At 40.9% G+C, this 24,164-nt stretch overlaps 1 protein-coding gene across 1 annotated transcript in view; it reads right to left on the minus strand.

Moving 5' to 3' along the window:
- The window catches only part of LOC127584242 (phosphatidate cytidylyltransferase 2-like), a 40,616-nt gene that overhangs the window by 12,800 nt on the left and 3,652 nt on the right, over positions 1–24,164 (minus strand). The window contains 8 exon segments of the mRNA XM_052040878.1: positions 437–505; positions 2,051–2,138; positions 4,535–4,617; positions 7,564–7,622; positions 10,103–10,242; positions 13,136–13,233; positions 17,176–17,272; positions 17,657–17,778. Of these exon segments, the coding sequence (XP_051896838.1) occupies positions 437–505; positions 2,051–2,138; positions 4,535–4,617; positions 7,564–7,622; positions 10,103–10,242; positions 13,136–13,233; positions 17,176–17,272; positions 17,657–17,778 (756 nt within the window).

Here is a 24,164-nt window from a genome sequence, read left to right on the forward strand (position 1 = left end):
TTTTTCTGTTTTCCCCATGTAATTGAAATGCTGCATCCTTGACAAAGTTCAAATAAATCATATCTGGAATTTTTTTCTACATTCTCTATTCCTCTTAAAAAACAATAAAATATATTTTCTTCAGCAATTCCTCACATTAAACGCACTCTCGCATTGTGTAAGTGGACTTTTGTTTAAGCCTCCCAACTGGTGCAAGGTGCAATTCAGGTTGGGGCTTATAGGCAACATTTGCCTTCCAACTTCTGGAACGATTTTGTTGTTTCCAGCATTTTCGGTTGGTTAATCCCAGCTGCTTTTCTCAAATGCTTTGCTTAGCTTGGAGATGACCAATTACAAAAAGAGACCAATATTAGCAGGAGGGCTCAATTTCAATCACCACTGGAATTGGTTTTCTGGCTATTTACAATTGGTCAGTTGTTACAATCTAGAGTCTCACCACAAGGCCAAACAAGACTGTTGAAAAGAATCCTCCAATAAATCCTTCCCAGGTCTTCTTGGGGGACAGCTGTGAAAACAGATAAACTGATGATGTTTCACTACAGTAAACCATTATAAGGTTCTAATTAATACATATTATTTTTCCAATTTAGTGTTGAAGAAATTTCTATAGTTTACTAAGAATTGCACTGGAACCTGTGGACTGCAAAACAGAGTTGATTCCCATTGTGCAACACCCTCACGTGTAAGTAAACTGTGTCACAAAATGGTCACATGCACTACTGTTCAGTCTCTCTTTTTTCCTCTCTCTCTCTTCCCCCTCCAATTCCATGCCCCACAACGACCCCCACCACCCCCATGTCAACCACACAACCTCCCCCCAACGATTCCTGTATTGGAGTTATTCCATTAAGTCCTAATCTGGAATCCAAATTAATTTATAGAAAATATATTGAAAACAAAGACATTTACTCCCAACCATAGAACCATAGAAAACTACAGCACAGAAAACAGGCCATTTGGCCCTTCTAGTCTGTGCCGAAACATTATTCCACTAGTCCCATTTACCTGCCTCCAGCCCATACCCCTCTAGACCTCTCTCGTCCATGTATCTATCCAATTTACTCTTAAAAGTTAAGAGCGAGCCCGCATTTACCACATCAGATGGCAGCCCATTCCACACTCCCACCACTCTTTGAGTGAAGAAGTTCCCTCTAATGTTCCCCCTAAAGCCATGTCCTCTCGTACTTATCTCAGTAAGTAACCCTTGCACAGAAATCGGTACTTCCAGCTGCAACAGCAACCAACATGTTCTGAATCATTCCAGAATAAACTTCACTGTGCCATCTGTAAGTGTGTGCATTATAGTTTGTGCCTGTTCATTTTTCCTTCATGTTCCTATCTAACTTCTTCAACTGCATTGGAACTAGTCCCTCATGCAAAGAATTAGCTACGTTGTCCTTCTCTGCAGTTTCCGGGGCTCGGACTTTCCTGCTAACTAGAAGTGAGGAAGGTATATAAGAACACAAGAAAATAGGACGAGGAATAGGCCACTTGGCCCCTGAAGCTCATCCTCGATATGATCTTGTTGATTTGTCCCAGGCCTCACATTTCCTCTGCTGTGTCAGTTCCCCATAGCCTTCAGTTCCCTGATGCAGCCTTACTACAACACAGACATTCTTCAATCCCGGTAAGCTGGCAATATTTTCTATTGCTAACTAGTTTATGTGTGTGTCCTGGTTTTGTTTCTTCCAAAATACTAAATCTTTACCTCTAATCAACAGATTTGATCACCGGCATTATATCAGTGGCTCATGAAAAATCATATCAAAGTTTGAAATCCAGACTGGATTTATTAGGGTAATTATTAGATGCACAAAAAAATTGCTGGAAAGGAAAACTATAGGTTCCAGTCGCAGCTTCTAGCACTCCCCAGAACAAATACAGAACTATCATACCTTGAAGCTCCCTCCGATCTACCTCACAATGTGCCTTAGAAGAGTGCCCCTCCTTCATCTAGATGGAACTTTTCATTTCACGCACCAAAATTTTAAATGAAAAATTGGATGTCTTGCTTTGAAATGGGATAATGTGTTTTGGTCTTCCTACTGACCTTGATGAGTGGGGTTCGGCCAAAGAAGAATCCAAACATGTAAGCCATGATATCATTGCAGATCACACAAGAAATAGGCACAATGAACCTGAGCAACAAGAAAGAATAGGCAAAGTTAAAACAACATCAGGAGAGAAAGACTTAACAGGGTTCATGATCTTCATTCCTTGAGAAAATTCAAGCTATTTCTTGTCAGTCACTAAAACCGGCAATTGCAAGTTCTATGTTAAGTGAAATAGAACTTTGTGAAGCTGTGTCTAAAGGATTTAACTCACAACACACTTGATATTGTCCTTCTAGAGAATCATTTATGTGGAGACCCACAACCTCAGCTCTGCTGTCTTCAGTGTACCCTATAGTAAGCTGGCTCAGATGTAGCCCTGTCGGGAGACTAACAAGTGCCTGTAATGATGCTGCTTGTACCAGAGTTCTTAGGGTCCATTCAAATTCAGGAACTACAGTAATACAGGTTCAAGGCTTAAGTGGAAGCATAATGATCATCAGTCCTTATGGTAAATGCTGACAGAGTGGGAGCAAGACGGGTTCTCAGTTGAACTGAGAATAGCAAGGTGCTAAGGCCAAACAATTGTCTTCAATATCAGTTATGGCCAGGACCCTAGATTCCCAAAAGATACTTTTGGGAAGAGTTAAAGAGATGGCTTGGTGATCCTACATCAAACGTGCTATTGCGGCTCAGTGGCAATGTTTTCACTGCATATTGGTTGTGCTATAACAGAAATCACAGCAATAGATATTTCACAGAAAAAAATCCTCAATACCTGAAACTATTGTCACCAATATACAGTTCATTTGTTTGAACCTCACTGGTGCAAATTCCTGCCATATTTGACAGGTAACACTCACAGTCATTGACCTCAGAAGTAATGCATTGTATGATTCGGTCAGTGAGATTTCAGCATCACTAACTGTTGTTCAGTTTGTAGCACTCTCACATCTGAAAATTGTATTTAAAATCGTATTCCAGAGCTGAGCACAAAAACTAGTCCACTAGTCATTGCTATACTGAAGGAAAGAAAAATGAACATAAATACTTTGGAAAAACTTTTGAAGTGCAGCAGAGAACATCTCATGTTGTATCCATATTGTTTCTCTAACATTATGGTGAAAGGATTGTGGGGCACACCCTCTTCCTGTTGTATAGGAATTATGGAGGATTTTGTGAACTGTAAAAATAAACATTATGATTTATGACTAACTTCACAGCTGCTGAGAGTCTCAGGCTTCTGAGAATTGGAAGGAGCCAGTATATTGACTTTGTAACCTCAAGGAAGGAGTACAGAACTGCCAGATGTCCCAACTAGTTAGACTGTAGCTCCATCTGCTTCCTCGGGGGGACGTGAAAGATCCCATGATACTCCTTGAAGAAGCACAGAAGTGTTATCATCAGGATCCTTGCCAAAGCAGTTTATACAGTCATTTGTGGGAGGTGCAAATTATCTGCCACATTGCCAGCTTCACAACAAAGACTACTCTTTGAAAGTAGTTAATTAGTGAAGTGCTTTGGGACTTTAAGAGACTTTAAAGATCCTGTGTAAATGCAAGGCAGTCATATGTCACCCTGCAAATTCATGTGTGCTATTAAAATTAATCGGCTGAAAACACCACTGAAATCCTGCGACAAGAAAATGTATAAACTTGACAGAAGATTTAGTGACCAAAAGTGCACTACCACAAGAATTAGGAGCAGGAACAAGCCATTCAGCCCCTCAAGCCTGCTCTGACATTCAACAGGTTCTCTGCCAATTTGACATTTCTTGCCCACTTTCCTGCCCTTTCCCCAGAAGCCTTGATTCCCTGATTTAAAAAAATCTATCTCAGCCCTATTTACACAAGGACTCTGCTTCCACAGCTCTCTGTGGCAAGGAGTCCAAAGACTCACAACCCTGAGAGAAGAAACTCTCTCTCATCTCAATCTTAAATGGGCATCCCCTTATCCTGAGACCATGCCCTCTAGTTCTGGACTCTCCCATGAGGGGAACCATCTTCTTAGCATTTACAGTGTCCAGCCCCCTAAGAACCTTGTACATTGCATTAAAACACCTCTCATTCTAAACTCCAATGAGTATAGTCTCAACTTGTTTAACCTTTCCTCAAGGGACAAACCTTCCATAATTCATATAATTCTACTGAACTTTCTCTAAAACTGCCTCCAATCAAATAATATTTTAAGTAAGGGGACCAAAACTGTTCAATATGGTCTTACAGGTGCTTTGTACAACTATAGTAAAATTTCCCCCACTTTTATACTCCAGTCCCTCGAAATAAGGGCCAACGTTCCATTAGCCTTCCTTATTACCTGCTACACTCATGTGCTAGCTTTCTATGTTGCATGCACAAGGAACTCAAGCCACTTTGTGCTACAGCTCTCTGCAGTTTTTCTCCATTCTCCACCTGTTAGAATTACATGTTAATTTGTGCACTTTAAGCAATAACATTCAAAGGAAGAACTGGACTGTCACATACCAAATCATTCCATCAAAGAGGTTGTGGATAATGAGATGGGACTGAGTCACTACAATTAGCAGCGTCACATGGGTCCATCCGAACTGTGAATTAAAAATCAACATCAGACATTATATGTAGGAGGTTGTAAAATCAGACCAGGTCACTAACATATTAGGTCAACAGAATGTAAACAACTGATACAAACTGGAGTTGTTTGTGTCAGCAGAGCATTCTCTACAAAGTTACCACAGCCACTGAGACTGAACCATGACAGAGCTGATCAGCCTTCAAATAAAAGTTTGCATACAAACTATTCAGTAGGCATCCTGACCTCTTGGCCCATTCCACCAATTAATAAAGTCATGGCTGATCTAATTGTAACCTAAGCTCCACACTCAACTCTACCCACAGTAAACTTTCACTTCCTTTATTAAGAATCTGTCTGCCTCTGGTTTATAAATACTCAAAGACTGTAAAGTCGGCGAATCAGAAACCAAGGTCCTGAATCTGAACAAAAGAAACTATGAAGGTATGAGATGTGTATTAGCGATAATAGACTGAGGAACTTTACTTAATGGGTTGATGGTGGATATGTTCTGGATAACATTTAAAGAATGTATACACAAATTATGACAATTACCTATCTGGCACAAAAATAAGTCAGGAAAGATGGAAAAACTGTGGCTTACAAATAAATTTAGCAAATAAATTTAGAGATAGTATTAGATCCAAAGAGAATTCTCAGAAAAGGCGATAGGCCTGAGGATTGGGAGCAGTTTAGAATTCAGTAAAGGACAAAAAGATTAAGAGGGGAAAGGTAGAGCATGAAAGCAAACTTGTAGTGAACTTAAAAAGCAACTGTAAATGCTTCTATAACTATGAAAAGTAAGAAAGGTTAGAGAAGACAAATACAAGTCTATGGTCAGAAATTGGGTAGTTATAATTGGGAACAAAGAAATTGCAGAACAATCAAACATGTCTTTTGGTTCTGTCTTTATACAGGAGGGCTCAAACAACCTCCCAAATGTTAAGGAATCAGAGTCTAGCGAGAAGAAAGAACTGAAGATAATGAGTATTTAATGGTGCTTATGACTGACAAACCCCCCACAGCCTGAAGATCTACATCCCTGAGTAATAAAGAAAATCGCCCTGGAAATACACATGTATTGGCAGTCATCTCCAAGACTACAGTTCCTACAGATTGGAGGATGGCAAATGTAACTCCACTATGTAAAGAAGGGAAAGAAAATACAGGGAATTATAGTTTGCCCTATGTCCGAAGTGAGGAAATGCTAGAAGATCTCATAACAGACACGAGAATGGACCAGACGAAGTCAGCAGATGTTTATGAAAGGGAACTGAAGCTTAACAAATTTATTGAGCTTCTTTAAGTATATAATTAGCAGAAAACAAAAGGGAGAACCTGTGGATATGATGCACTTAGACTTAAAGGTTTTGATAAGATCCCATGTAAGAGGTTTGAGTCCAAAATAAAAACACAAGGGATTTGGGTAATATACTGGCATGCACTGAGAATTGGTTGACAAACAGGAAATACACAGTAGGAATAAATGGGTCTTTATGCAGCTGACAGGAACCACCCTGCCACCAGCTCCCCCCATCACAACTATTCACAATATATGTGAATGAGGGAACTGAATGTTGGGCGAGTTGGCAAATGCTTGGTGGAAGCAGTACAAGGAGTAGAATAATGTAAGCAGTATAAATGTGAGGTTATCCACTTGGGTTCTAAAAACAAAAAGAGCTCATTACCTGAATGGTAATAGGTTTGGAGATGAAACCTGGATATCATTGTACACCAGTCACAGAAAGCAAGTGTTCAGGTGTAGTAAGTACTTAGGAAGGTAAATGGTACGTTGGCCTTCATTGCAACAGGATGAGTACAGAAGCAAGGATGTCTTGATACTGCTCTACAAGGCCTTGGTGAGACCACATCTGGAATTATATGCCAGATTTGGCCTCCTTATCTGAGGAAGGATGGTCATGCCTTTTATGGTGCAGGGAGGGAGTGCAAAAAAGTTCGACAAAACTGATTCCTGGAATAGCAGTGCTAACATATGAAGTGAGATTGGATTTATTAGCCCTATATTCAGTGGAGTTTAGAAGAATGGGAGAGGATCTCATGGAAGCTAATAAAACTCTAAAAGGACTGGACAGGCAGCAAGATGCAGGGAGCATGTTCCCAGTGGCTGAGAAGTCTAGAACCAGGGATCACAGTTTCAAGATACTGGATATGCCATTTAGATCAACAGAAATTTCTTTAACCAGACGATGATGATTCAGTGGAATTCTCCACCACACAAGTCATTAAATATATTCAAGGAGGAGATAGGTATATTTCTTATTGCTAAAGGGATCAAGGGATATGGAGAGAAAGCAGGAAGATGGTACTGAAGCAGATGGTCAGCATGATCACACTGAATGTTTGAGCAGGCGCGAACAGCAGGAGAATGCTCTTCTCCTGCCTCTGTGTTTCTGCTTCCACCGCCCTCTGAGGAAAATAGCTTCAAAGAAGTTTGGGTACCCGAGAGCAAAAAAATTCACCTCACCTCTCTTAAATTTAAGTAGGCTAACACTGTACACTGTTCTCCAGATGACATGACACCATTAAAAACTGTTATAACACCTATTTGGTTCCTTGGAAAATCAAGAATAATGGTCTTAATTAGAATGCTTGTGTGGAGTATATAACACTAGAATAGACCTGCTGTTGTACTATAATGCGGTTGGATGATTGGCGTAGGTACTGGGATTTGTTACACACCTACTAGCATGAGATCTGTATTAAAGACTGGCAGTGCTGGATGATCGATTTCTCTCTTGCTGCCTCTCTGCCCCATTCCCATTACCACAGCAGAACAAAATACAGGACGGTCAGGTTAGACCTCATAAATGCTCCACTGCAAAGTGATGGTGGACCACTCAGGCTCAAACAGTATGTTGACCTCACCCATCCCAGATTGTCGGGTGTACTGCATACAGAGCCAGGTGAAAAGCCCCTTATTCTAACCTAGTAAGTTACATACCATGTAGAACTGCAGTCGGTAATGCTTCTTCACAAGACTCAGGACAAACATGCAGAATCCTAGGAACAAGAAGGTCAAAGTCACCAGGTCTTATTTTTAACTGGATTTGCTGAAACTAATTTAGTCCCCTGGAAATGAACAGGGAAGGCTGTTCTTTTACAGTTGTGGTCCCTCTGATATGTTCTCAGAATGCATGGGTGAAACTGCTTCACATTGGCTAGGGAGATCCGAGAGTCAATGATCCAGTTGACTAACCTCCCGAGACAGCAGTTGGGGTGTGGCAATCATGTTCAGCATCACTACACAGGAAAGATTGAATTATACGGAAGATCTACACACAAAACAGGCTATTTGTCCTGGATGCTAGCACTTATCTTCTACACAATACTCCTTCAATCCTACTTTTCCCTAACACAACTACCTTGTGTACTTAAATAGCTTTCCCTTAAATGCATTCTGGCTACTTGATTCAACAACCGAATTTTAGAAGCAGAGGGCAACACACAGGTACTACTATGTTGCACATTTAGCATAAGTGATTGAGGACAAATTTCTGCACCAAGGCCTTGTCAACTTGGAGCTATCCAGGATGATTGCAATAGTCTGGTTCAGCTCAGCATTATACTGTACTGCTAACTGAAAATGCAGCAGCACTACCATTCGAATTCATTTTGTCAGCTTTCCTAGTAATGCTTATTCATTTAAGAAAGCCTGCAGTGAGTTTTTCAGTTTGTTCCAATGCATGGTGTTGCTTAGTAAATAGATTCAAGAGTTGAGAAAACCTCAAACCACAGCATTCAAGTCAAGCAACTTGTAAACACTCTCTTTAATTGAAAATGAGCATTATCAATTTTCTATGGCAGCATAATTTTACCTGTTGGTACTTGGACATGTTGTGGGACATTAAAAAGCTATGTGTTCCTATTAAGAGAGAATTTCAGTAAGAACATTTGAACACCATGGCATTGTCAGGTAGAGGTACCTATTCAACAGTCTAAGCAGAAGCTAACAAAGACAGATTAGTCAGCTTCTAAAACAGAGGTTAAATTTTCAAGTGAAACATGCACATTCAAGTTGAAGAAGTTTCTTTCAAGCCGTTATGGAGCAGTCCTATTTGTGTGCTTCTCCCAATTCTGACCAAGGATCTCCATCAGAGATTCAAGTGCCACACAGGGGACCTAGGTTCTACCATACAATTATAACCTAGCCTGGGATTTAATGTTGTTGGTCATGCTTTCTGTACTAACAGGGTCTAAAGTGGCAGCTCCATGCTAACTGCAGACCACAACTGTTTGTTGCCTGTAAGCTTCGAACTCCAGAACAATGGCTGGCTCTCTCTGTAGAAACATTAATCTGTAACTGACAAAAGATGACGTCAATTACATTTGAAGACTAACCACAGAGCACCTTATGCAGAGTACATTTCTCTAAGTGCAGTATTGACTTCCTGTTGACCTTCAATGAATTTGCTAATTTAACATGAATATAATTTGTAATGTTTTATAATCATGGAATAAGAAACAAAAATAAACCATTTGATGCACAAATAGTACATAAGACAGTTTGTGGCATGTTTTGAAGTGCTAATGTCCATTTTTTGTTGAACTCCTCATTGGGAAACCTTCATGCTGCCTGTTGCAATTCAGCTTACACTAAAGTCATTTCCACTGTCATATTTCCACACATAATGGTATCATCACTGTGCCCATTACCCATTAACTACTTAATACCAAAAAACTATGATATATGGCTTTCACAATTAGCTCTCAGTAAAACAAAGACTGCATTACACTGAAAGTAGTGAATCCTGTATGAAGTAAAGAGACATTGCTGAGTATGATTTTATAAATTCCCTCCCTCAATAATTCTACTGTATTAAACATTTAACTGCTGGCTACCCTAAGCATAGATTAATGCACTGGTATCTTCAGTACACAGATAACTATAGCCTTGATGCTACTGCTGTCCGTGACAGCTTGGGATGCGATCTGGCCCAGTGGCACGTTGGAACCTAGCCAGACGGAGTTATTGTATTGCTCAGGGAGTCCACCTTCACTATGTCATTAATTTCACCACCCCCCCCCCCACCCCCACCAAGATTTCCCCTGACCCACACAATCCCTCTCCTTCCTATCTCCCCACATCAGCTTCCAACATAATCTTGTTTGGCCACCATGGAGAAATTTCTTTAACAACACTGACCTGTTCCTGCATGAGACAGCAGCTTTCTGCAGCCACAGTCTGTGAATTCTCAAATCAGCTTCTTAAATACCATAAAACATGGCAGTCATTTCTAAAAGAGGGATTTATTTTCGGCATTCCACAATTTGGTATGAGGGCAAAATAAAGCACTCATTTAACGCACTAAAAATGGGAGAAATCTTATTTCTAAGCAAAGATGGTTTCCAGTAAAATCTCTGCACTCAATGACTAAATGCTGTTGTTGGGAAGATTGTTCTCAGCTTTCAGACAGATTAAGTGGTTTGTTTGATGTTACTTCAGAAAATTTCTTCAACATGGCACAAATTCACAGCAGTACCTGCCAAGTAAAGAGCAAAGGAAATGAAGCGATGGTATTTGCTCAGGATCCGGAGAGGCTCCTCCCTCTGAACCAGTGCAAAGAATGTGTCTGTTACCGTCTCTCCATAGAAGAAGTAATTTGCACATAGTAGGAAATACCTTTAAGAGAAAAACAGGAAAAATCTCAAAAAACCTTTCCAGTAGAAAATAACACTTTCGGGTACCACACTGTATTAGTTATCAACAGGCATTTCCTTTGAATTAAAGTGTCCTGTCTCAGCTCCTGAAACCCTAATCCAGGCCTTTGTTACCTCTGGACTTGCAAACTCCAATACTTCTTAGCTAGTATTTTCTAGTCTCCATAGACATACTCAATCAAAACCATGCTGCCAATATCCTACCTCAGCTACCTCTCCACATCTTTTATCTCCTTCAGGATGTATCTCAAATCCTGCCTCTTAAAACTATTCAAATATCTCTTAATCAGATGTCAAATGTTTTGTTTGATTACAATGTTGTGTGGATTGGTAGGTTAATTGTCTGCTATAAAGTGCCCCCAGTGAGTAGATAAGTAGTGGAATCTGGACAGAGTTGATGGGAATGTAGGGAAAATAAAACTGGATTAATGTAAATGGGTGCTTGATGGTTGGCATGGACTCAATGGGTTAAAGGGGCTGTTTCCATGCTGTATTTCTTGATGACTTTATTACACTCCCATGAATCGTCTATTGCTTTATTACATCAAAAGTGCTGCAAAATATACATGTCATCATTGATGACTACTTTAAAACAAAGTATTTACAGCAAATGATACAAAAATCAGCATAGTGAGTCATGGCACAAGGGACTAATTTAATATGGTGCAAGGTCTCGACCCGAAACCTCTCGACCCTTTGCCTCTATAGATGCTGCTTGACCAGCTGAGTTCTTCCAGCTGTTTGTATTTTGCTCCAGATTCCAGCATCTGTAGTCTCTTGCTTCTCCATATCACTAATTTAATAATCAATGTCTGGACTATCACTCTCAATAAAATGCACATTAGTAGATGCTGTCATGTTTCAGCAAACATCAATGCTTCTTAATAATAATTTACACTGGAATTAAATGGGCTTCTGTGGTTGATGGCTCAGATTGGACGGGATCGCCAGATCAACCACTACATTTTAATTTTATGGACTACCTCCAGCAAAATAAAACATTCCAAAGCAATTAACATGAGTAATATCAAGCAGAAATTTGACACTAACCAAGAGAAAGATCAATGCAAATGAATCAAATTAACAAGGTAAGTTTTGAAGGATCTTTGACCTCAAACATTAACCCTGTCTCTCTTTCCTGCTGCTGCCTTACCTTCTGAGTATATTTTGTTTTTATTTCACACTTCCAGCATCTGCAGCATTTTGATTTTCATTTGATTCAAGTTCTATAATGTTCCTTAATGGAGACTGCTATAGAAAAACAGTGAAATATATAGAAAGAATTCCAAAATTTAATTCTGAAAGCACGGAGAAAGCACTGACTGAGAAATGAATATCTGAAGAAACCAATGCCCCAGAATTTAAAGGCAAAAGACATCCAAAAAGCTTTGGGATTGGAAGAGGATGCAGAGATGAGGGTGCAGATTTAGGAGTCCAAGGAAAACTATCAAAATATGGATTTTAAAATGGATTCGTGGTTAGAGCAACTGCCTGTGTAGGTCAGTAAGCACCTATGAAATGGGTGAATGAGAGTTTGTGTGAATTAAGGTTTGGGCAGAAGAGTTGGAAGTGAGAATGTTTAATGCAGGGAGGCCAGTCAGAAGAGCATTAAGTGGAATTGTCTAGTACTCATAAAATTATGAATCAGGATATCTACAGGGTATCTACAATATGCGAGTTGAAGCAGGGGCAAGAGTCACGCAACATTATGAAAGAGGAAAAAGGCTGTCTCAGTGACAGTGTGAATGCATAGACAAAAACGCAGCTCCAGGTCAAAACACCAGGCTTGCAGGTGTATGACTCAGCTTCAGGCAATTTTCTAGGATAGAAATGGTGTCCAGCGAGCTGAGTGTCTGGCAGGCTGGAGAAATTCAAGCATAGTACTGAGGGAATGATGGCCAAGATTTAAGAGGACCAACCATCAAGGATTTTGGATGGAAAAGGAAAGCTGTGATAGTAAGTTCACTGATGTTATTATTGGTTTTTTTAGGAAGGGGATAATGGCAGATTTATAAGTAGTGAGAACAATACAGAAGAGAATTAATCATTGACAATATTGGTTAATATTGAGTCTAGGAAGAGAAATTGTGTGGTCAATGTTTTGGCCAGAAAATCAAATGAACAAAATGTCCTGGACAAGATGAACTTCAACAAGATGGGAGATGGGACAGAATCTAGAAAGAGAGAGACAAGGTCTTGGGACAGAACAGCAGGAAATATTTGGGATGCTTGAGCTTGGTAGGTAAAGTGAAGAAAGAAAATTGGGAAAGGCAGTTGGATGAGCAGTTTTGATCTATATGCCAAAAAATCCATACACTTTTGGAGAAGAGCATGGAGAGGGCAGAGAGGGCAATTTAATAAGACAGGTAAGGTGAAGAGAAGCAGAGGATTTCTATCAATAAGGATCAGTCTTAGCAATTTGAGAGCTGTAAACCGGAATGCTTAATGTAGTCCAGCTTTAGAGAGACCAAAGATTCACTCCCAGGCCTGTCTAGGGACGAGGCAGTGGGAACAAGGCAGAGGGGTGGGGAGGTTAGGGCTGGTGTGGCACCAGGCATGTCAGCAGGGTGTTGATATTGCCAAGCAACAGTAAAGGAAGAACTTTGTCAGGGTCACTTCCTAGTGATAGAATATACGCAAAATTCAGAAGCTGTAATTTCCAATCCCAGCACCCCTACTAACTTGCAATTGACTACTGTCTAGCTAAATGCTGATTAAAAGCAAAATAAAGCCTTTGGCTGGTCACATAAAAGAACGCATGCTTCTATATTTTCATTTCTTGTGACACTAAGGGCTTAATTTTACAGCAACATTCTACAAGTGTGTCTTTATGCCAAATCTTATCACATGCTCACCAGCTAAGAGTCCGGAACCATGGCAGATGGTAGGAATGATAAACGTTGTAACCAATGAGAATAATCTCATGAAAGCATTTGATCTGTACACACAAAACCTAAAGAATTAATAGAAAAACAAGAAGTTCATGATTTTGTTTTGTTCAAGGTTACATTCGAGCCTGATCACGGGCAGCATTTATCGCAATCAAAGTACAGAATAAGTTTTCACATTGATTGGTAAATTTCAACACACTTTTATAAAGGTGCAATATTTAGTTTGGGATACATTATAAAGTTGCATTATAAAGAAGGAAATGTCTTGATTTCAGATATACTATGAACTCCTCACACAACATTCCCATTACAATTATCTAGCGTGCACTACAACAACACCTTCGATAATATACACAGAGTTGTAATCACACGGGATCCCAGACTGAAACCCAATTTAAAGCCAAATGCAGCTGTGATATACAATGGGACATTAGCTTGGAAATATCCCTGTGCAGCTTTAAAGTGCCAAAGCTTAATGCATGCAAATCATATTTTCTGTCTAAAAATACATGGGTTAGTATCTGGCTTAAAATTTTACTTAGAGCAATTTTTTGTGAACATTAATTCTATATATGACAACAATCACACAATGCAGAACCCAGATAAATGAATATATTTCTCACGATGTAATCAACAAATGCACCTGGAGATATGCCCCCAAGGGCATTTATATACATTGTACTCCAAGAGCACATCTTGAGCATTTTCGTAATGCATGGTGTACCCTGGCAACTTTCACTTCATCTAGCTGTCAGTTCACTCTGACTTCAACATTTACCGTCTGTCCTTAAGTCAACAGGTTGTTTCATTTTAAAAAGGGGAGTTTCACTGATGAAATCAGACATTCAGAGTTTCAGTATTATGCAATTGTTTTTCGTTGTTAAACTGAGTGGTGATTTTTAAACAAAGTTTGATAGGATCAGGATACTTCTGTATGTATTTTCAGACCTTTCCTGATTTATTATGCCTGTTATTCCAAGGTATCTAGTTCAACTTTAGGGTTCAAGGTAACAACACCCCCCTGTGATCCTGCAGTAAAACCCTTTTTGTTCATCTAGCATTGTGCATAACAGATCAGCTTTAGTTTAATCACTGGTTTGTGTTGAGTTAGCCAACTTCAGCTGGGGCATTGATTTGTGCGATAATCAAATTACACTACAATCAGTGTATCAGTGAGGAGGACTAAAATCAGTCAGGATTCCTTCCACTGATCACTGTAGACCAAGTCACAATCGACTGATTGTGGACCTGCGTCAAGGAAGTACAGCACCAAGCTCCATGTAATGCACCTCACAGTCAAAATCCTGCTGTCCAAGAAATGGTCTAGGTTCCAGTCATGGGTTCAGTTCGTACACTTGTAAAATCCATTCCAGACCCAAGAGCACAAGTATCCAGGCTGGTATTCAGTACTGAGGGAATGTAGGTGCCATACTTCAAATGAGAAATCCAGCCAAGAATCTACCTGCTCCCTTGGGTGCTAAAATATCCCGAAGTTTTATTTGAATAAAGCAGAGTAGAATTCTCTACATTGTCCTGGCCAAGATTTATCATTTAACCATTAACTAAAAACAGATTATTAAAATAAAAAACACCGTAAAAATAAAGATCAGACAGCATCTGTAGGGAGAGAAATAGAGTTAACGTTTCAGGCCCATGATGTTCATTCAGAACTGGGAAAATTTAGGAAAGACGCAGAGAAAGGAGATGAATGGAAAGGACAAAGGGAAGTCGGAATTGAAGACCAAAAGAAACCAGACGACACAAATTGGTGTCAGAGGAGAAAGCGTTGAAGGCTTGTTAAGGGCTGTTGACCCACCTGGAGGAGAGATGCCAGAGGAAAGAGGAAAAGTGCTGGAATTGTGAGATTCAGAACACAGCAAAGATCATGGTGGAAGTAAGATGGAGAATTAAAGTGACAGGCAACTGAAATCTCAGAGCCTCACTTGCAGACTGAATGCAGGTGTTCTACATGCTCCAATTCATGCACTTCTGTTTTCATCTCCTCTCCTCCCATCCATGCAAAGATAGGACTCCCCTTGTCCTAACCTTCCACTCTGTCATCCAGTGCAAGGATAGAGTTCCCCTTGTGTTCACCTTCCAATCTACCAACAGAACATCCCCTATAATTTCAGCAATCTTAAATGAGATGCCACCAACAGACACATCTTCCCCTCCCCTTTCAGTATTCCCTCCATAACTCTCTAGTTCACTCTTCCAATCTCTACCAACACCAATCTCCTTCTCACGGCACCTTCCCATGCAACTGCAGAAAAGCCAACACTTTGCCTTTTTACTTCTCTTCCTACCATCCAAGGACACATAGAGTCCTCCTGGTGGAAGCAGTGATTCATTTGCACTTCTGCCAGTGTAGTGCACTGCATTTGTTGCTCACGATGTGGTGTCCTCGACACTGGAGAAACCAAACGGAGATTGGATGACTGATTGTAAAACACCTCTGTTCACTCCATAAAAGATGGCTCCAAGCTTCCAGTTGCCTGTCACTTAAATTCTCCATCACATTCCCACACTACTTTAATAAAGCTCAACATAAGCTCAAGGAACAACATCTCATCTGTCTGGCATGCTTCAGCCCTCAGTGCTCAACATTGATTTCAACAATTTCAGAAAACCAACAGTTCCAGTTTGTACCTGAACCGGACAGTTCTGCTGTAAGAACAGGGAATGCTAGGGGTGCTTGGCAGAACCTGCTTTTGGAGAGAGGTTAGGCTAAGGGGAAGGTTGGCATTTTGAGTTGATAATCTCTGAACGCGAAAAGTAACAAACTATCTGCTGGAGGAACCCAGCAGATCAAGCACTACGTGGAGGGAAGGAATTGTCAACGTTTCAGGTTACAAGTCCTGATGCAGGACTTTAAACATTATTGTTAATTCCTTCCACAACCCCCCCCCCCCCGCCCCACCCACAAATGCTGCTGCTCAATCCACTAAGTTCCTCCAGCAGATTGTTTGTTGCTCCTGATCCCAGCGTCTGCAGTCTCTTGTGTCTGAAGGTGAGGGCGTGTTGGCCTGGGGTTCAGATCTTTTCTATCTCCATGCAGTTGCTGCCTGGCCTGCTGAGCACCTCCAGCACTTTCTGCCTTTGTTTCAGATTTCTGCCATCTGCAGTTTTTTTTTCTCTTTCAATCCCTGGACAGCTCTGATGTCACTTAGTTCTCTCCCTAATATTGCCTGAGCTCCTGGACTTTCCGAGCAATCTACTTCCATTTTCCAGAACTGCTGTCTTCTGTATTTTACAGTTCCAGAAGATTTTTTTTTCTCTTCTATCCCCTTATTTACACTGCCTGAAATGAGGTGTCATTAACAACCTTCAACACCTCTCCTATTCAATATCAATCTGCATCACCAGTCTCCATCCTATCTGTGACATTCCCTTTGTTCGGTCCATCCACTCCCTTCTCTGCAAATTTAAACATGCCTTTTTTCTAAATTTTTCCAAGTCTAATGAAAGGTCATCAACCTGAAATGTTAACTTTTTCTCTCTCCACAGCTGCTGCTGCCTGACCTGTTGAATATTTCCAGCATTTTCTGTTTTTATTTCAGATTTCCAGCATCTGCAGTTTTTTTCTACTTTTCCACTAAAAACAGATCTTTAGTCATTTATCTCTGCCATTTGTGGGACCTTGCAGTGTGTAAATTGGCTGGCGCATTTCCAAACATTTCATATGCTTTCGAATATGCTTTTGGGTGTTCTGAGGTTGCAAAAGAGCACTTTATAAATGCTTTCTTTCTTTGGCTGTGGCATTGAATGGCAAATAACCTTCAGGGTGCCCAACCCCGTATCAGTCAACACCTTTGAAGAAGACAGGAGATGACAGGAATTAAAATGATTTCTTGCACATTCAGGAACATAAGAATTTGAAGTTGGCTCACTGCTGAATGGATTCACAGAAATCAATTGCAATTGTGTACCCCAGGAAAACGGTACACAGACCAAATATACACAGAGCATGATCAATAAATTAAGTGTTCAAAACTGTAACTTACAATCATCATCAAAACCATGGGTCCTAGGTAGATGATGATGAAAAAGAACGCAATCATGGCCAGCGTCAGGATTCCTCTTACCCACCAATTCTTCCATCTATCAAAAGGAAAACATTTTCAGTTCCAACACAGAGGATTTAATCCACATCACAAATATGATGATTATTCAGTCAATTTCCCAATTTTGGTGGCTGGGGGGTGGGGGGGGGGGGTGTGGGGTGGGTTCTATTACCCAACTCACCAAATGGGAGACTCATGGTGCAACACTGGTTTTCTGTTGACTTCAGAAGTAGGACCAAGTTGATCCCAATATTTTCCCCAATAAGCAGCTTGACATAGATCAATATCATACAGAGTTCAGCTGTCTGCCCATACTGCAAGTATAACTCTTCATGGTCAAAAGGAACTAACTGTTATTTACATCTTCGTCAAGAGAAAACCTGAGGATCCTGACAAGTTCTCATTGCTATTGATACTATACCTCGAAGACAGTCCTGATAGAGCCTTGTTCAGCACCTCTGGAGTGTTATCAACAGAAGGGGGAACATCCAAGTTCCCTGATTCAGTTTTCACCTCGTTACCAGTTGTCACCGATTCTGTTTCCTAAATTAAAACAAGATCCAGCAGTTAACAATTGAATTAATGGGGTAATGCTGGATAATGGAAAAAGGTCACCCAACATCTGAGAAAGAGTTAAATGTTTTTGAAGCATTGTCTGTAGACATGGGAATCCAACCTTCCACCTTCAAACACCATGAGAGACAACACTCTTGACATCAAGGCAAGATTAGGCACGGTAGTGTAGCGGATAGCGTAATGCTATTACAGCGCCAGTGACCTGGGTTCAATTCCAGCCGCTGTCTGTCAGGAGTTTGTACGTTCTCCCCGTGTCTATGTGGGTTTCCTCCGGGTGCTCCGGTTTCCTCCCACACTCCAAAGACGTATGGGTTAGGAAGTTGTGGGCATACTATGTTGGCGCCAGAAGTGTGGCGACACTTGCGGGCTGCCCCCAGAACACTCTACGCAAAAATGTATTTCACTGTGTGTTTCAATGTACATGTAACTAATAAAGAAATCTTATCTTATTTCACTTAACATGGCATCAAGGACCCCTTGCAAAATTGAAGTCAATGGGCATCAAGGGAATAACACTTCACTACTGGGAAACATATTTCACACAAAGGAAGATGGTAGTGGATGCTGGAGTTCAATCATCCTGGCCCCAGGTCATCATTCCAGGAGTTCCTCAGGGTGGTATCCTAGGCCTAACCATCTTTAGCTGCTCCAATAATTACCTTCTTTCCATCACAAGGTCAGAAGTGGGCACATTCACTCATGATTGCACAATGCTCATTTCTATTAGCAACACCACAGCAAATGAAGATGTCCATGCCTATATGCAGTAAGACCTACACAATATTCATGCATGAACTGAAGCGGCAAGTAACATTCCTGCTGCAGAAGTGCCAAACAATGACCATCTCCAACAAGAAAGAGTCTAACCACTTACTCTTGATATTCAATAAAGTTATCGTCACAGATTCTCCCACCATCATCTTTCTTGGGGTCACCACTAACCAGCAAGCCAATTGGGTCAACCACATAAATTTTGTGCCTGTAAGTCAGAGAATGGGCATTCCATTCCAAGTGATTCACCCCCTGACAACCCAAAGAATTTTTACCACTTACAAAGCAGAGGGTGAGGGAATACTTTCCAATTGTCCGGATGAGTGCAGCTTCAACAACATCCAAGAAACCCAACACCATTAATTGCCTGGTTGGCACCCAATTATCACCCTGAGCAGTCATTTGCTCTACCACCAGTACATAATGGCTGCATAGTGTATCATCTGCAAAATGAACTTCGGAAACCCACTTAGCATCTTCCAAACCCATGACTTTTACCACAATGAAGGATAAGGGGAAGCAGGCACATTGGAGCACTACCACCTGCAGTTTACGCTCCAGGTTGTACACCTTCCTGAACTGGAAATGTATTACCATTCCTTTATCACCACTGGGGCTAAATCCTGGAACTCATTACCACAAAGGACATTGAAGTCTTTCTGGTGAAGGTTCTCCAATGATTCAAGAAGGTGTCTCACTACTACTTTTTCAAAGAGCAATTGGGGCAAGCAATAAACGATAGCCTTACCTGCAGCATCTACGTCCTTAAACATTAATAAATTAGAAAGCATAAATAAATGGGGATGTTCTTCCTGTTACACACTAGTTTACAATTGGCTGAAATAATCAGAAAAACCAAATATAGTTTACTGGGTTATTCCAAGGAAATAAAGAGTACTCTCTTTTACTAAGCCTATTACCTTTATCCAGAGACCTGGGACATTCCAGTGCTGGGTTTCTGCATAGCATGACAGAGGAATAGAAGCCTTTTCTTCTTCTAAGTCAGCTGATCATTGAACCTCATCCCCATGCTCCTTCTCCACCATGTACTGCAAACCTCCCTCAGTACAACCAATGGTGTTCTGAAACAGGCTGTCAGCGGGTGAAGATGTTCATAAAATCTCTTTGCTGGTGGGAATTCAGAAACGTAATGGAGGCTGACCACAAAAGCCCCAAGTCCATTAAATATGAAGTCCAATTGCTGCAAATCCTGATCCAATTCAAGTTTAAACATTTACTACACAAAATATTGTTTTGAAGTGTAGGGAAACAGATCCTGAATACTAAGGTGCAGGGCTATGCAAAAAATTGTGCTTGTACTGAATCTGAACTTAAGCACATGAAGCTACAGAAATTCGTTAAAATGGGCATCGCATGTTGTATCCATGTGCTTTTCTAATCCATGGATAGTAAAATTCTAAAGCGAACTAATGGCAAGTCAACTCACCATTCAGATGATGAGACTGGTTTATTTCCGACAACATACAGCTACAGGCACAGCTTATCTTTCAGCATTTGAATTTGAAGTTATTTTAATTACCAGTGCATGCATGAGGGAAAGGGAAGAGGTGTTTGTGGTATGATATCATCTAAGGGAAGAGGGTAGCTTAAACTGAAATGAAAAGAGCAAGGCCCCGAACTGCTTCACGTGTTTCCAACCACCACTTGGCATCTACATTTGACTTTCTATTTCTGTTTGAAAGTTTGCTTATCCTGCCTGCTCTCTTGATCAAATATTTTACATTTCTCATTGCCTCATGCAATTCTTTGTCTTGTTTTAGCCTGGGAACTGCTTTGGCTGGTGATGTTGTGTTGATTACATGATAAAGAGATTGAGCTCATTCCTCACATGCCACTGTTTCTTAATCTATTTGCTGCAGTGAGTCATATTTTCAACTCTCAATATGTTATCCGCACAATTTACTTCCCATGTAGCCATTAAATTTTTTTTATATATTTGATATCCAACAGTAATGGAATTGAAATCAGTATCTTGTAATACCTCTCACTTATATGCTGACAAAAGGTAGCTTAGCACACTTCAAAAAAATCAAACTAAATAAATATATATTAATTGTTGAACTAAATCTGCAGAAGAGCTGGCAGTTTTCCTTGTTTTGAAAAAGTAAATGCAATCATGTCTCTCTCTGGGGTCCTACTGCCCAGCAGAATGGAGGCAGCAAAGTCAGATCCGAGAGCCATTGCCTACATCGCTGGATGTCAGCAGGTCACGTTAGATCAGTGCTGTCGTTATTCCCTTGGCACGCGATTAATACAGGCTACTAGGGCTGCAGCAGTGGGGATGGAAGTAGGTACGATGCAGTGCCTGAAGGTTAAGAACTAAAGCCCAAAGCTCTGCCTTTTCTTCAAAGGCACCACCACGTGTTGCACAACACCCTCTCTTCCTATCCATATAGTATTTGTATGCGTATGTGGAGTGTCAAACTGAACCAGGCCTTTGGTCGTGATGGGTAACCTCATGGCCAAGGCCTCTTCCCATCTTCACCCAATTTTACAGGGCCACCAGCAGAGGAAACTGGAGAGTGATCAGATGCCAAGTTTTAAGTCCACAATCAGCCAACAGAACAGGTTGAGCCTCTGTTTCAGCTGGACTCTCAGGATGAATGCCTCGTTGAGTGTGATTGTGTGCCTGTCTCTAGTGTATTGCAAACAATGTGTTTTCATAAGGAAACCTCTGCTGTTATCATAATGTCTCTGGCCTCACAGTGCCTCAAAGACCATTTGTCAGATAAATCACCAGCCCAAAGCATTTTGAAAAGTTCCATATGAGAGAATCAAAAATAAATTCAACATCATAGCAGTTATAGCATAACATCATAGCTTAGCTATTTGAATTATAAGCTGGCTAGTAGACTGCAGAGCGTGAGATAAACTAGCACAATCCTTCAAAACCCAGCAAGGACTGGTGATGACTAACTGCAGTTGAAAGAAACTTAGTTCTCCATGATATCAGAAGTGAATTAACACTCCGGTCCCAAAGAAAGAGCACAGCATTTCTGTGTGCACACAAAAAACTATATTATCTGGCATTATCAATGAAAGGTCTAATTTGTTTTTTTCAGCAAATCCCGTAAAATGTCAGTACATTGGTCACCATTTGAAATGAGAATAGAAATGACTATGAAATGGGTGTCTGAGAGGATATTTGAATTCAAAATCTCCTTTGAAGCCCAATTGCAAAATACAATTATGAAATTTAAATGAGTAAATCTCTTCACTGTAAACTGTAGCTCTCTTATGCAACGGGCAGGTTAAACCTCCATTATTTACATCAATCATACAATATTTAACCTCTCCCTGCTTCAATCTGAGGCTCCCACCTGTTTTAAGAAGACCACTATCATCCCGGCACCTAAGAAAAACAAGGTAACATGCCTTAATGACTGCTGACCACTGGCTCTGACATCCACCAACATGAAGTGCCTCGAGAGGCTGGTCATGGCACGCATTAACTCCAGCCTCCCAGAAAACCTTGACCCACTGCAATTTGCCTGCCACCAAAACAGGACTGCGGTGGATGCCATCTCCCTGGTCCTACACTCATCTGTAGAGCATCTGGACAGTAAAGACACCTATGTTAAACTATGGTTTATTGACTACAGCTCCACCTTCAATACTATAATTCCAAGCAAACTCATCACCAAACTCCAAGACCTGGGACTTAACATCTCCCTCTGCAACTGGATCCTTTACTTTCTGACCAACAGACCGCAATCAGTGAGGATAGGCAGCAACACCTCCAGCACAATTATTCTCAACACTGGTGCCCCACAAGGCCGAGTCCTCAGCCCTCTACTCTACTTCCTATATACTCATGACTGCGTTGCCAGATTGTGCTCTAACTCCATCTACAAGTTTGCAGATGATACCAACGTAGTGGGCCCTACCTCAAATAACGATAAGTCAGATTTCTGGAAGGCGGTGGAGAGCTTAGTGACATGGTGTCATGACAACAACCTTTCCCTCAATGTCAGCAAAACAAAGAGCTGGTCATTGACTTCAGGAAAGGGGGCGGTGTACATGCACCTGTCTACCTCAATGGTGCTGAGGTCGAGAGGATTGAGAGCTTCAAGTTCCTAGGAGCGAACATCACCAATAGCCTGTCCTGGTCCAACCACGTATACGCTATGGCCAAAAAAGCTCACCTACTTCCTCAGAAGGCTAAAGAAATTTGGCATGTCCCCTTTGACACTCACCAACTTTTATCAATGCACCATAGGAAGCATCCTATCTGGATACATCACGGCTTGGTATGGTAACTGCTCTGCCCAGGACAACAAGAAACTGCAGAGAGTTGTGGACACAGCCCAGCACATCACAGAAACCAGCCTCCCCTCCATGGCCTCTGTCTATACCTCTCACTGCCTTGGTGAAGCAGCCAGCATAATCAAAGACCCCACACACCCGGGTCATTCTCTCTTCTTCCCTCTCCCATCAAGCAGAAGATACAGGCACCTGAGGGCACATACCACCAGGGTCAAGGACAGCTTCTATCCCACTGTTATAAGATTATTGAACAGTTCCCTTATACAATGAGATGGACTCTTGACCTCTCAATCTACTTTATGACCTTGCACCTTATTGTCTACCTACACTGCACTCTGTAGCTGTGACTCTTTACTCTGTATTCTGTTGTTGTTTTTACCCTGTACTACCTCAATGTACTGTGTAATGAATTGATCTGTACGAACGATATGCAAGACAAGTTCTTCACTGTACCTCAGTACAAGTGACAATGTTAAACCAATACCAATATTTATGTTCACTTTCTGGTTTTATCCCATCTCTGTTTTTCAATTATTTCCTTCTCTTCCACCACCCCTCCCTCACCACCACTGCACCCCCCACCCCCTCACCACCACTCCACCCCCATCACCTTGCTCCACAATTGGGTTCTGATTCTGCAAAAGGCCGATCTTGTTTGTCCACTACTAGTTTCTCTACTGAATGCACCCAAACCAAGGCTAATTTGGCCCTCCACCTTCTACATTGATGCACACTTGCAGCAATACCAGCTAATCCTTGTCCATCATCTAGCAATAATTCAGCATAATGGGAAATGAATAGGGACACACCTTGCCAAAATGCCACAAGAGTGCAATGTTTTGGATGATCCTCCCCTTCCTGTGAGATATTAAGCCAACATCAACCTATTCCAATGATCAGGTTAGTATGATTCAGGGAAGGGTAGGGAGTTGGCCTTATATGCCTGGCATCGTTGCTAAAAATTGATTAAGCGCTTACTCATTATTGTCATGAACATTTGTAAGAAATTACTCTGTGTATATTGACATCCATTTCAGTAAATAACTGTTTTCACTTCAGAAGTAACTCATTCTTTTAAATTACACTGAAATAATTGGAGGGACATACGCAATTTCTTTCCCTGCTTCTGGCCTGCCATTTCTCAGATACGCTTCCAAATTTCTCTTTAATTTGCTGCTCTGAAAGATTCTGGAAACTATGGTCACCATCCCCTCTGTTCTCAAACCACTTAGGTCATCAAGGATAGAACTCTAGCTACTTTGTGTCATGTCAACAAGTTTGAAATAACTCAAAGA

This window comes from Pristis pectinata, chromosome 29 (genome assembly GCF_009764475.1).
Source record: "Pristis pectinata isolate sPriPec2 chromosome 29, sPriPec2.1.pri, whole genome shotgun sequence".
Classification (NCBI taxonomy): Eukaryota; Metazoa; Chordata; class Chondrichthyes; order Rhinopristiformes; family Pristidae; genus Pristis; species Pristis pectinata.